The 15232-nt window shown below is 35.8% G+C and overlaps 1 protein-coding gene across 1 annotated transcript; it reads left to right on the top strand.

The window, feature by feature from the left end:
- Window positions 1–3483: 3483 nt before the first annotated feature.
- Window positions 3484–15206, top strand: LOC122008198 (sphingosine-1-phosphate lyase-like). Its single transcript, XM_042563827.1, has 15 exons — window positions 3484–3755; window positions 3844–3889; window positions 4390–4541; window positions 4639–4698; window positions 6826–7050; window positions 7156–7297; window positions 9054–9104; window positions 9227–9318; window positions 10090–10216; window positions 12479–12494; window positions 14123–14230; window positions 14319–14373; window positions 14439–14585; window positions 14684–14762; window positions 14837–15206. Exons 1-15 carry the CDS (start codon window positions 3568–3570, stop codon window positions 14957–14959), a joined length of 1611 nt encoding a protein of 536 aa, XP_042419761.1. The 5' UTR covers window positions 3484–3567; the 3' UTR covers window positions 14960–15206.
- Window positions 15207–15232: the final 26 nt, after the last annotated feature.

The following is a 15232-nucleotide window of genomic DNA, read 5'->3' as shown; positions in this document are numbered from 1 at the left end:
CTTCAAGGACTTCCGAACGGCCTTCCTCCACCACTTCGCTAGCAGTCGGCGTTATCAGAAGACCAGTGTCAGCTTGTTTGCCATCAAGCAAGAGTCGAGAGAACCGCTTCGAGCCTACATCCAGCGATTCAACCAAGTGGCGATGGATATCCCAACGGCCACATCGGAGACGATGATGAATGCCTTCACGCAGGGCCTTGTGGATGGGGACATCTTCCGGTCGCTTATCCGAAAGCCGCCCCGAGATTATGATCATATGCTACATCGGGCTAACGAATACATAAACGTGGAAGAAGCACAAGCCGCCCGGAAAAAGGAAACTCCTACCGAGCGGGCACCTATTCATGCCGAGCGGAAACAACACGCCGCTCAGCAGCCACCTAGAGGACCGAGAGCTGAAGCAATCCGATCTCCCCACGCCAGGTCGCACGTACAAGAAGTGGCCGGCCGATGGAATCGAATACCCGGATGGGTCCGGCCGGCTCGCACTTATGGTTGGAGGACACCCTGTCAAATCGGGGTTCCGACGCTCAGTTAAAAAGGTCACGGACCGAGCTGACCTTTTGACCGGCCACAGTCATAAAGCGCCCCTGTTTATTAGTCTCCACAAAGCACAGGTAAACTACTGTGTATGTCCGGTCGGATGTTGAGGGATCTGTCCGCTCGGACGACAAGTTTGGAGCAAGGAAAAAGACCCGAGGATTTCTCCTCTGACAACCGGTAGGTTTCACGTGTGTGTCATGCTCCAAATCTTGTGACAGGGGATTCTGCTGTCCCATCGAGAGCATGCTTTGACTGTAGCGATATGGGTCAGGTAAGTTTTCTGACAGCCACATACCTAGGAAAGGACAGGTGAGTTTTCTGACAGCCGCATACCTAGGAAAGGACAGAAGACACGTATGCACCTAGGTACGCGTGCCCAGACCCTTCATAGCTCTATATAAAGAACCTCAGGTTTCGCCGGTGAGGTACGTATTCTGAGATTTTAGAAGCCACTTTGTTCATCGTAGCTTACCTGACTTGAGCGTCGGAGGGCCGTCGCCGGGACACCCCTCCCGGCTCGGTTTTGCTGCAGGTTCACCGGAGCACTCGAGGATCCAGCAGGGAGCGCCACATCTCCAGTGTTCGTTGACTCTTGGTTTGAACAGGATCATGTGTGTTATCTCATAAATGGAAATGTGAGAATTAGTGATGTAAGAGATGAGAGGACTTGTTAAAATTGAACCACACTGTTTTTTATAATTCAAATATCTAGGTTTTGGACTAAATTAGTCGTGACGGCAGACCACCTTTCCATGGTTCGTCTGTTAGGTAAATTTGGAAAATCAATGTCTTAGATTTTTTCTTATTGAAAGAAAATATTATGCGGTAGGTCGTAGTTTGTTGAATGCCGTGAACCAAACTTCCTATGCGGTTTCTCTATTGTCATAAATTTTACAAAGTCAATGAGCCAACCTTAGAAATGGTTGGCTTGTTTCTTTATCACTGTTGTTTCCTTCTCTGTTTTTTTTTTCATTAAAATTAGACAATATATGATACACAATAATCCACATGATTAGGTTGATAATCTGTCTCATTATAGTTAACATGCAGCCCCCACATAATTGATATCTACATAGTTGTTTATTTTAAGAAATTTTAAGGTTACTTTTCCGCTAATACAAAATATTTTATTGGGTGTCTGATGTTTTGATTCTTTTATATACAAAAATTACTGTGTTAGGATAAAATTACTCTAAAATTTATTTATCTATATCTTATTATAGGACCGATGATATTATAAGTGATATCACTAATAATTAACAACCTCCATTCTTCTACCATCCAATTAAGACCACTTGATCAAAATATTTGAATTTATAAATCTAAATCTGATTTCAAATAAGGACCCAAAATAGAAAAAACTACGACAAAAATTAAAAGACCTTTTTTCTATTGGTAGAGTTTGCATCATTTGTATTTATTATTAAAAGATATCCTATTTTACTAGGGTGAAACTGTTTTTTTTTTTATTTTGTTATTATATCAAATTCTTAGTTAATGTAGTATTATAGTTTAGGGTTTAGGATTCAGACGTAGGGTTCAGAGTTTAGTTCATAAATACTATAATATATGCTAGTTATGCTTTTCGATATATTTAGAGTAGTTGGTGAATTTTTTTTTTAAGATTGGATCGGTCCTCAAGATGAGTTGATACGAGCGAACTAAAAAAGTACTAATTAGTATTATATTATAGCAATGCTTTGAATTAACATTAATAAAATTTATTGTAACAATTACCATTCAAAATACCAAATCGAAATCACAAGTGTTATAATTGTATAGCAGGATCACTTTGAAAAATAAAATGTATAAAAATGAATGGACTGTTTCCTTTTGATTTATTATAAAAAAAATATTCTTTTCAGGAATCTAATAAAAAGAATAATAAAAAAAACCGTCGCATTCCGTTTGTAGTATCGTTGACCAATGATGATCAAAATCGTCCAGAAAATTTATACCAGTTTTGACTCTTGATCTCATAACGGCCGCCAACAAAAGAATCAACAACGTGTTTCATTCGCCAACGCCAACGTAGGGTGAGGACGACAACGACATCTGGCCCTACCCAGAGTTTTAAGCGAGCAAATCCCTACCTTCAATTTGGACATTCAAACGGCAGATCATACAAATTCCTATGGATTCCCATACAAGTATGGAAACACTTTTTTTTTTTCGACAGATGCCTTAATGGTAAAAAAAGACGTCGTTTACACGTAATAAGAGAACAAAGGAATCATAATCTCAAGCTAGCATGGATGCGGATCTTAACGATCCTAATCCGACCCCTTAAGCGATCGGCAAGGTGGCAAGTGGCAACTCTATAATTCTACCTTCAAAGCTAACATCCGAATAGAGGTGTAAATGAGTCAAGTCGCTCGTGAGCTATTTGAAGTTCGATTCGATAAAAGCATATTTGAACTCGTTTAATTAGGCTCGTTAAGATAAATAAATCAAGATCAAGCTTCACAATATTCGGCTCGTTAGCTCGTGAACATATTCGTTAAACTCATAAATCAATTTTTAAATAAAAAAATTAATAATTTTAATATTAAATTTATAGATTTTACATTCTACTTATGAAAAACATAGACAAATATATTAAATTTATTTATTATAATAAAATTATAAATTTTAACAAGAATATTAAAATTTTTTTAAAATATATAATTTAGTTTTTAATGAATATTTAAATTTATAATTTATATTTTTTAAGTTCGTATAGGCTCGATAAAAGTTCGAATAAGTTCGTGAGCCATGAATGTATTCGTTAAATAAAGCTCGAGCTCGACTCGATTATAAACGAGACAAACTCAAACATCCAAGAGTTCGACTCGACTCGGCTCGATTACACCCCTACATCCTCCTACATCCGAACCGTTAATAAAACTGAGGCAGAAGCGGTACGATTACCGTCGCGGAATAGAAGAGCGTCACGCCTTTCTTATTTCTATCGTCACGCATTTCTTTGCTAAATACGCGAGCGAAGCCATTCGAATCCACGTTTCCGTCTCCCTCGCCGCCTGCATGGAAGCTCGCCTGGTACGCCTCCGGGCCGAGGCCAACGCCGCACTTGCGCAGTACGAGCCACTTGCCCTCGTCGTCGTTCCGATCGTAACCTTATTCCTCGCCCGCGCCCTTCACGTGACCTTCCGCGCCCTGCGGGAAAAGGGGATCAAGGGCGCTGTCCTAGGGTTCATCATAACCTTCGTGAAGTGAGCTCTTATGTACTTGTGCGATAGTTGTATTTTCTTTGTTTGTTAATTTCTCTGTTTTGAACTGAAGTTGCTAGATTTGGTCCAGGTTAATTCCAGGCGTGAACTGGTATATCGAGTTCGAGAAGAAAAAGGTGAGATTTTTTTGCAATTTAGTCTTGAATTTAAATTTGGCGTTCCACTTATGTGGTCGAGAGATTTTGCAAGTTATGGAGTTGGAGAATGCTTCGGGATTGTCGTTACATTCGAGGTCTCATTTAGAGAGAATCTAAGCATTTATCTGAATCTTTTTCGATGCATTTGACTCCGAATTTCTTTGATTTGTTGCTAGTTTTTCAAATTGCATCGAAGATAACATGATTTTCTTACAAACCTATTTGGTAACAAGGACATAATTAATAAAAGCGTTTTCTAATTTGTCTTATGTTTCTTGAAACAAAATATTTTATGCTTGTATGTCAATAAAGTAGTAGAATTGGTACTTCAGGTCTGATTGCTAAATTTCAGATATCTTCCGCCAATTTATCCATACAGGCTTGCTTGTGACTCTACTTGATTTGGTTGAAAATTTTCTTTGGTTTCCCCTGTCACTATCTGAGCGAAGATGGCCTCTTATGCTTTTCAGTAATATCAGGTTGTGGATAAGTTACAATCAGGTAACAAATCTAAACGGGAAAGCTGGAGAACTGAGCTACCAAATGTTGGACTTAGCAGAGCTACAATACACGAACTAGAGGATGCTAGGAATAAGGATGTAGCATGGCAAGGCAAATGCTCTGGCACAGTGTATGTCTTCATCTAACTGTTAAAAATTGTAACTTAGAATGTCAATTTCGGTCCTTCAATTTGCTAACAAAAATTTATGCTTAATGTGGTATTGCAGATACATAGGAGGAAGCGAGTCTGAGAACCATTTTGCTTTAATAAATGAGGCACATGCAATGTTAGTATGATTTTTTGAGTATCTTTAATTTGTTGGAATCTTCCTGGTGCTTGATAAATATAGTGTCTTTATTTCCGGTATGAAGCCCTTTTCTACACAAAGTGATCTAGTTAAAATCAAATGCTGGCAATTCCCCCTACCTTTTAAGAGAACAAAAATGTGCATAAATAGGATCATATTGCATTATCTACATCTCGTGTTAAAGCCCTCTCAATCTACTTTAGACTCTATTAACATTGTCAGTATATAATAGAAGTCTAGAGGTGATTTTTGTTTTATATGTCACAATGTTATAATTAAAGCTCCTCTCAATAAAAGCCTTGAGGAGAGTCACAATGTTATAATAAAAGCCCTCTCAACAAAAAGTTTTCCCTGGAAAGAAACTCTTCTTTCCACTAGTAATATTATACTCCACCACCTTCAAGCGCTTTCCAAGGTATCTTCTAGGCTTCAGAACACTCCACTCTACTCTACTGAAGCATATCATTGTCCTGAAAAAATTTTCAAATGAAATACCCCCATAATATGTTGAAAATGTTAGTGATAGTCCATTAATCCCTAGAGACAATTGGACTATACTGAAAATTAATATATTGTAATTGCACAATATATAATGAAATTTCTCCTTTATTAATGATCTAATAATTCTCTATGTTACTAGTAGATTGTAATAAAATGTTCTATAATGCCTATATGCATGCATGTTAGTGTCTAACCACATACTATGCAAGCGGAATGGTAGGAAAAAAATCCACTAGAGATGACTCGCTATGAAAACTCATTTGGTATGACTGCATAGTGACTATGATGATCTTATGTAGGACATGTGCAACTAGTTTGAGAAATTTATGCATACTGAAAACCAATTGAAAAGGACTATAAATAGCTAGACTTGATGGCTTGATTAAGCCCAATAAAGATTTGTGCACATAAATAGATGAAGAGGGGTCTTCATGTGGAATCAAATAAGAAAATCATTTAGGTACATTGTTAATATCCCTAGGAGCCTACTGAGTCACACAAGTAAGGTTAGAACTCTTGACATAAAATGTATATATCTTGACAGAGCATAAAAAGCTAATTAAAAGTTTATACCTAATTAATTATCAAATAATTAAGAGTTTATTATGATTAATTAATGAAAATTTTAATTGGGATAAATTAAATGTTAATCAATTCAATTAAATTGGAAATATTTAATTGCAAAATTAAGAGTGAATTTATGTAATTAAATTAGAGGAACAAATTTAAATTAATTAAGAGATAATTGCATTTCAATTTGGAATTTTAAAAAACTCAAATTAATTTTTGAAGAGATGTAGAAATTAATTTGGGGAAGAAACAATTTTAAAAATTTACATAGTTGTAAAAATTTAAAGGTTTAGGCTCTTTTAAAAATCAATTAATTTCCAAATCAAAATTTGTGGTGATAAATTAGGAAGTGATTCCTAATTTATCTAGTGTTTGACAATCATCTTTATAACTAAGAAGGCTTAGATTAAGATTGATATGAGATCTTATAATCTACCTGGCCAACCTCTCTCTCCCTATTGTCACTGCAGATACCCTTGGGACATTAGTTGTCTCTCTCTCTTCAATGGACGCTAGCACCTTTGTGCTACGATGATAGACACAAGCCATGTGTACAAAATAGAGGTCGGACATATTTGTTTGTTACGCAACTTCCATGAAAGGATGCCTTCTAACTGAAAAGAGTTTTCACTTTGATCTAATCACAAATGATCAAATTTAAAAATACCATTGCTTCTACTGACGTAGTGCTTCTTGTAATATTTGGTGTTAGTTCTTTTTATCCACATACTGCTGAAGATATTATTTGAAACACCTATCTGCTTTGGCAATGCACCCAAAAAAAACATATTTTTAAGAATATGCTACTTTAAGATTTCTTGTGAAATTTGGACCTAGTGTAGCTAAGTACTAACTATTTGGGGTAGCTCTTGAGCTGTATCTCGGCTAGTTATGAGAAACGATTTGCAAGTCCAATTTCAGTGTTCACTTTACATCGAAGTCAAGAAAGCTATATGGTAGTCTGATATTAATTCTACATTACAAAGACAACTTTTGGTGAAATGGAATTGAACACTGATGACTATCTGCTAACAGGTTTTCACATACCAATCCGTTGCACCAGGATGTGTTTCAAAGTGTAGCAAGGTTTGAAGCAGAAGTGGTTGCTATGACTGCTGCTCTCCTTGGAAGTAAAGAAAAGATATCTGGAGGGCAAATCTGTGGTAACATGACATCAGGAGGAACGGAAAGTATACTATTAGCTGTTAAAACATCTCGTGATTACATGAAAGCCAAAAAGGGAATTACAGAACCTGAAATGTGAGTCACTATTAAGTTATTCTAGTAACATTTCATAATCATTTTATCATCTGAAGGACATATGTATACACCGTTGACTTAATTTTCTCCCTCTTAATTTTACAGGATAATCGCAGGATCTGCACATTCTGCATATGACAAAGCAGCACAATACTTCAAGATTAAGTTGTGGCGTGTTCCTGTCAATAAGGATTATGTAGCAGATAGTAAAAGAATTAGGCAATATATCAACAGGAACACCATAATGGTATGCAATTTTATTCCTACTTGGCTTTCATGATTGCCCAGGTGGGATTGGAGCTTACAATTATTAAACTTATTCTGACTTGCTTATTCTCCTATAAGTTTCAAAGTTATCCGTTGATTAGGGCAGATATAATCTTGATATACCTCTTCTGTGTAGCATCTAAATCTTTGCCAATCTTAATTTTCTATTGGGTTGTCTCATATCGGAGACCCTTCAATTCATTATGATTTATAATTACCTTTAACCAAGCATCTAGACCTATACCATCTATTGTTGATGGGTGGGATTAACCTGATGAGCATTTTCCAGTAACCATTCTCTTTTTAAAATGACAATGTTTTCTAGCTGTATTTTGTTTGAGGATTAATTGTGGACATGAGCCTAGGAATCTCATCCAATTTAGGGATTTTTTTTCTTTGTTAAAGCTTTACTAAGCTCTAGTTAACCAGAGAAAAATCCCATTGGCAGTTGATAATACAATTTCCAATTCGATGCCAATTCCTTGTGAAAATTTAGTCATTTGGTTCACATCCAACTAAAATATCTATTTGGTTATTCTGATACAGTAATTAATAAACAATCCATGGCAAGCATTAAAGATTATTCTCATTTGCCTACCATAGATTAGATTTCAGTTAAGTAAATCATGTTGTTGCTTGTAGTTGGCCAAATGCTTCCTCAAATGTTGTTAGCCTGTTTGATGATGTTTTGTTTTACCCAAGGATTGGTAAGTGGCTAACGCATAGCCTTTGTGATTATGGTAAATTGTGCTCCTCCATAGAAGGTAGGATGGATTACTTGTTCACTACTTCACTTTTTTCTGTTTTCTCCTAAATCTCTTATGTAGTAGGAATTTTCACTCTAGTGATGTGCATTTATTAGTCTGAGCAAAGGCTATGTAGATAAGACAAAAGGTAAAAGAATGCTGTTACATGTGTGACCAATGTTTGAAATGGCATCCTGGCCCATAGCCAGAGTGGCACAAGATCATATTGAACCATATTTTAGCACAAGAAGACTAGCAACTAGCTGTCTAAATCTCCCATCAGTCTGATTCAAACCTGTATAGTTGGAACTTATCAGTAAAAGAAATAACTATGTATCAGTTTTATGCCTAACTTAAGAACAACTAGTTAATCTTTATATATAGTTCAAGTGAACTTCACATTTAATTTGTCTCTTTGATTAGTATTAGAAACCAATTACTTGTTTATGATTGTGAAATTCTACTGTGAAAACGAAATTTGCTGAATCTGCACAGAAATAAATCATATTTTATAATTCAATCTGGTCCAGATCAAATTGCTTCGAGAAATGTTATTTTCTAACTCCTAGACTATTGAATTAAATCTCTTCCTGAACCAGTTCTGAGTCTTGAACAGTAGGGTTTAACACCCCTTTATGTATGGGTACTGGTTTTGGAGTGAACTGAGATGAACATCAAACAGCACTATAAGTCTTTTTCTAACCTCATTTTATTGCGGACTTGTTGCTTTGTATTTAATAAATCATGTGGCTGGTGGTATTGTGTATCTTCCTTATGCATTATGAGGAATATTTTTACTGAACGGATAAGTTTATGCTCGAATCATGGACCTAAAATGGCCCGTGGCGTTGTTACCATAAGAAAACACAAAGATGCCTGGAATTTTACATCCTTATGCTTTTATTTTAATAACTTATATTTTTCATGCATACAAGCTGTTTAGTAGGCTGCATTCCTCATATGTTCAACCTGATTCTCTTGTTCTTTCAGATTGTTGGTTCTGCACCAGGCTTCCCACATGGGGTTATCGATCCTATTGAAGTATGCTTAGTTGATTTCTTGCATTCTTCAGTGTTCATCTGCTTGACTCCATGGAAACTTTGATGTCCTTAATTTTTCATGTATTGGCCTGTGTAATTTATTGTTTGGGTATTTGTTTCCAGGAACTTGGAGAGTTGGCAACTAAATATGATATTTGCTTGCATGTTGACCTTTGCCTTGGTGGATTTGTTTTACCATTTGCTCGTAAGCTGGGGTATCTTCTGCAAAAAGCTATAATCTCTCTTGGTTGATTGGCATTTCTCTTTCAGTTTTCTTGTGCTAAATTTTCTTTTCTGGTTGAACAGTAGTTTCTGTTGTTGTTTTTAGGCTAAGGTCTTTGGTATCTTTTTTAGATGTGGCATTGCTGGGACTAAATGCTTAGTCTTAAGATGCTTTTAAAATACATCAATGCTGCATTTCTCACACACACACACACACACTCACACACACACAAAAGCAAAATAACAGTCTCAATTTCTAAGATTATTCAAGTGTGACCTTGCAATTTCTCTGGTCTCCATGTGCATGCCTTTGTATTCTCTCTCTATGTCCATCCTATTCGAGAAAGTACGATCATCTATAATATTTAGAACTTATTTTTTTTCTTCCAAATCCAGCTTTACTCTATTCCTATCTCCATATCTCAACTTTTCTGAGCTAGTCTTGCATTTCAACTAACAACGTTTAGTTTAGTTTAGTTTATCATTGTGCTGAGGGTGATAGGCATTTATTGAATTTGGATTTTTTATGAGCAAATCAGTTAGGTTCATTTTCTGATCACCTAAAATGTTATATGACAACATGGAATATACATAATGTGCTACTCCAACAATTTTGGTACTGCAGTTGACCTTTGTCATCATTCCATGAACTAGTGCATTAGGAACAATACTCTAGTTGGTAATCATATAATGGACTATTTGTCAATCATGTAATGACTTCTATTGTTATCCTATCTTGCTCTGATTTATATTTTCGAATGCAGGTACCCAATTCCACCTTTTGATTTTACTGTTAAAGGAGTCACATCAATTTCAACAGATGTGCACAAGTATGGATTGGGCCCTAAGGGAACGAGTGTTGTTTTATACAGAAATCGCGAAATAAGAAAGGTAGGAAGCTCTTTTTCCTGCTTCCTGCATGTGTTCTTACTTCTTAGTTTTGGTTTCAACTCTCAGGAATACTATTTGTTAACCTAGTTACCTGATTCCTGATTATGTTCGTAGTTTTAGGTGGTGTTTGGTTCTTTCCTAGGAATGATAATGAGAATGGATATCATACTATTGTGAAATGAGAATAACTTGATATTACTTTTAAAAATAATATTTGATTAGTTGAATATTTTCTATCGGAATGAACCTAAATTTTCTTTTTTACCCTTAGAGAAAAATAAGAGAAAAAATTAGATGTGAGAGAAAGTTGAATGTGAGAGAAAAATATGATGAGAGAGAATGATGAAAGAGAAAGTGTAATGAGAGAGAAAATGTGATGGAAAAGAATGAAAAGAGAGAAAGTGTAAAAAAAAAGGGCAGCCCGGTGCACGAAGCTCCCGCCATGCGGGGTCCCGGGGAAGGATCCATTGTACGTAACCTTATCCTGCTTTTTGCAAGAAGTTGTTTTTAGGATTCGAACCCGTGACCTTTTGGTCACATGACAACAACTTTACCGTTGCGCCAAGGATTCGAAAGTGTGATGAGATAAAATAAGGAAAGAGAGCGTGATGAGAGAGAAAATGATGAGAGCGAATGTGTAATGGGAGAAATTAAGGAGAGAGAAAGTATGATGAGAGAGAAAGTGTGATGAGAAAAAAGATTAAAGAAAGTGTGATCAGAGAAAGTATGATGAGAGAGGATGAAAAAAGAGAAAATGTGATGAGAGAGAGTGATGAGAGAGATTGAGGAGAGATAACGTATGATAAGAGAGAAAGCATGATGAGAGAGAAAGTGTGATAAGAAAAAAATGATGAAAGAGACTGTATGGGAGAGAAAGAGCATGACGAGAGAGGATGAGGAGAGAGAATGAAGAGAGAGAAAGCATGATGAGAGAAAATGAGAGAGAGTGTATGATGGGAGAGATTGATGAGAGAGAAAGTGTGGTGTTAGAATGAGGAGAGAGAAAGTATGATGAGAGAGAAAGTGTGGTAAGAAAAAATGATAAAAGAGAGTGTGACGGGAGAGAAAGAGCATGACGAGAGAGGATGAGGAGATAGAAAATATGATGAAAGAGAAAGTATGATGGAAGAAAATGAAGAGAGAAAGCATAATGAGAGAAAATGAGGAGAGAGAGTGTATGATGAGAAAGAACAAGGAGAGAAAAAGTGATATGAAAGAAAAATTGAACAAATATATTAAGGGTATTTTCGTCCAAAACTTAATTATCATTCTCATTCCCATCAAAACCCAAGGGAGGAGGTGAGTTTCATCAAAATTGATTTCATTTCAAAATTTTAATTTTATTCCCATCAACCAAAGACAAGGTTTGGGAATGAATCTATTCCCTTATTTCTAAACCCCTAAACCAAACGCCACCTTAGTTTCAAAAATATGGTCTAACATATTATCTCTGTGTTATCCCAATGGTCTCATGATATTTGTTTTTTTCAGCAAATTTTATCAAGTAGTTAAGAGTTGGCTATGCGATTTTTGAAACTTCTGTAGTTATTTCTCTATTTTGGTAACTTGATTGTGAATTAACTCACATGCTTTAATGCATATGTTTGTGAGCTTTATTCTCTCTGATTTACTAATTTCTGGTAACTCAAATTATATTTATGCCAGCTGTTTCTTTATTGTTTTTTTTATTTGTTCTTATCATCCCAATATTGTTGTAAAGTAGGTAAATGATGACCATATTTACCCATCCATATGTATATGGAACTGTTTTAGCTAGGATTCCTTTTCTTCTGTAGAACATGGGGTAGCATGTGTAAGATTTAGACATTATATTTTACACCTGACTTTAAGTTCTACAAATATACTTGTAACTATCTTTGACTGTCATCATATTCTAAGATTAGTTCTCCAAGTTGTGTAGCTTCATTATCACCTTTGTTCTTCTGAAACTATCATTTGGAGTTTTTGTTGTTTGTAAAAAATAAACCAATTGTTCAAAAGTCATTGGCTCAAAACATTTTCCTTCCCATGCCAAGCTTCCGATTCTCTACTATTTATTTGAATGTACCTATGCCTATATGCTTAGTCATGCTTTTTTTATGCCAGAAAACATCTATTGGTTTGATGTTTGAACACCATGCCCATGTAGAATAATAATTCAACTTCTGCTTGTAGTCTTTACTCTTGATGATTTTACTGATCTTTTGTTTCTGATGTGTCACTTCTCTCCCTATTTTTGGCTGATCTCTGAGTTCTCTGCAGCACCAATTTGTTGCTGGTAAGTTCATAATGGCCGCTTATGTCCTTTTTATTATTTAAATGCGAAGAATGCATGCTAATTTATTTGAGTTGGTAGTTTCAGTTTATTCTGCATTTTGTAAATTTTCCTGTTCATATTAAATGCTCCGTTAACTTGTTTTCCTTGGTTCTTTGTGATATGCTAACACATCCAACGTGGACACTTGTAAAGCAAACCAAGACCCATAGAAATAAAGATTATATCTTATTTCTTTTGTGCACAACCGACATGCTAGAATGAGATTTCCATGCAAATTCCATAAGATTCAGATAGGCAGACACTCATTTTCCGAAAAAAAAGTTTACAAATAGGACTTTTACTTGCAACTCTTATCATCTGAAACTATCAATACATGAATCATTAAAATCGTATCAAGTAGATCTAGGATGGCATTCATTATTTCCTTATTTTAGATTTGATTATGGTGATCAGAGACCTACGATTTAGAGAAGAATAAATGTGTGGATCAAAAATTGTTTTGACAATTACCGTTGGCAGGCTACATTGTTCATTGCCAATCACAATGCCTATTTGCTCCACGGAGCATGTCCCTTGCTAGAATGGCAGTGCTATTTGCTGCATTGAGTATTCTCAAGGATGTTAAGTGTCAACTTATGATAATAATTTTAGCCTGTTCTGGCAACTCAGAATATATCGTAGCCAAATGGGGATGGTGAGTTTACACCACAAAATGAGCAAGGAAAGAGTACACCATGATGCAACAGAATATTGTTACTAGACTATTTGAGCACTGCTGTTCTAAAATTAAAATGTTGAAATTCATGAGTAATGCAGTTATATAGCGCTTTAATTATTGGTTACTGTCTTTGATTCACTAGATTTGTTAAACTGGCTTTCCTGAAACATCATCACGTCCCTGGCATTTTGATTAGGTATTGCCTCTATTGAGAGCAATAGAGTTTGCGTTATTCAAGTGAAAATAGTTCCTTAACAAAATAATGAAAGACGTGATAATTGTGAAGTTGTTGACTAACTTTGACTATGCTACACTTTGGACTAAAGTTGATGAGTTGATCAAGTGCTTTTGAGGGGAGTAAAAACTTCTATTTTGCTTCCTCAGAAGTTGGAAGAGATGGATTTGATTTCTAGTATTTACTTTTGCTCATAAATGAGGGGAAAAAAATACTGATACTTGAAAGTCTTCCTCATTACTCCAAGAAATGAGGAAAAGATAACATCTACTCTAAAAGGAGCAATGTTGAGAAAACATAAGGAGAGACAAAATAGAAGTTTTGCATAAACTCCTAATCTAAAAGAGACGTTTGAAGAAAAAAAAGTACACAAATACATTAGAAGTGAATGAAGAAAATGGATGATGAAATAAAAAATGTAGCAGCAGTGACTGGAGAGGGAGAAAGACTTAGGTTCAGAGGAATAAAATTGTATTGTTCTAATAAAGAGAGATAAATTACACTTGGGAGTAGAACATAAATATCTGACATCACAATGCCAACAATGGCAATGTAGTTATTTTGCTCAATTAATGTGAAAGAGCGAATTCAAATTAGAATAAAAAAAAAGCACACATTGATGGTGTGTCAAAATAGAAAACTAGCTCTAATTTTTTAACATGCTACTCGCTGCAGTTACTGAGTGGTCAGGTGGTCTATATGTGTCCCCTACTATAGCTGGAAGCAGACCTGGTGGGCTGATAGCAGGGGCTTGGGCAGCTATGATGTCACTGGGACTGAATGGTGACCAATAACATTGCTCATTCATCTCTTCTTAATGCTCGTTGATTTAATTCCGATTCTCCTTTAACATATGTTAATCACATTTCAGGTTACTTGGAAAATACCAGACAGATAATGGAAGTATCTAAGAAGATAGAGAAAGGGTACTTGTTATATTTTCTTTTTCCATGTGATATCTGTAAACTTATAACTTTTTACTCATCTACAGGATAAAGGAGATCCCCGAGTTGTTTGTTGTAGGACATCCACAGATGACGGTTATTGCTTTTGGCTCAAATGATGTTAATATTTTTGAGGTTAATGATATCATGACCTTGAAAGGGTGGCACTTAAATGCTTTGCAGCGACCCAACAGGTGGAATTTCACAAAGCAGTTTTTCAATAGCAAACTATTCTGTCTAAGTTCAATCATGTCCATGCATGAAACTAAATGCATCTTCAAATCTCAAACAGTATTCACATCTGTGTCACCCTTCAACATCTTAATGTGCTCGAAGACTTCCTGCGAGATCTCAGGGAATCTGTAAAAACTGTAAGTCGACTATGAATTTTTGATGCTATCGAGATTGCTGCCTGAGCATTCCTCTCTTTGATACCTGTTCTTAGGTAAAGCAAAACCCAGGTCCAGTCGAAGGAGGGTTTGCTCCACTGTATGGTGCTGCAGGAAAGATGCCAGACAGAGGAATCGTACAGGACTTAATAGTCGAATTCATGGACAGCTCTTGCTAGCTGCAGCATGTACCCATCCAAATTCGCATTCAACTTATCAATGCAAAAGGTAAATTATTCGATAACAAGGACCCCATCCCAGATGTATGTTGTACAATATGTTATTGTCGTTTTGCTTCCAGACAATGCTCCTCCCGTCGTCACTCGCAACTGTAGTCAGTGTCCATCATGGACTATTATGAAAATGACTTGAGCATCACAACAAAAAGTATTTTTATCTTCATTCATCTTGAGGTGGTCATTTCAAGAATTTCTATATTTCATCTTGAGGTG

Source organism: Zingiber officinale, chromosome 8A, assembly GCF_018446385.1.
Source record: "Zingiber officinale cultivar Zhangliang chromosome 8A, Zo_v1.1, whole genome shotgun sequence".
In the NCBI taxonomy this organism is placed as follows: Eukaryota; Viridiplantae; Streptophyta; class Magnoliopsida; order Zingiberales; family Zingiberaceae; genus Zingiber; species Zingiber officinale.
The sequence above is the reverse complement of the archived record's forward strand: the minus strand, read 5'-3'. Positions and strand labels throughout refer to the sequence as shown.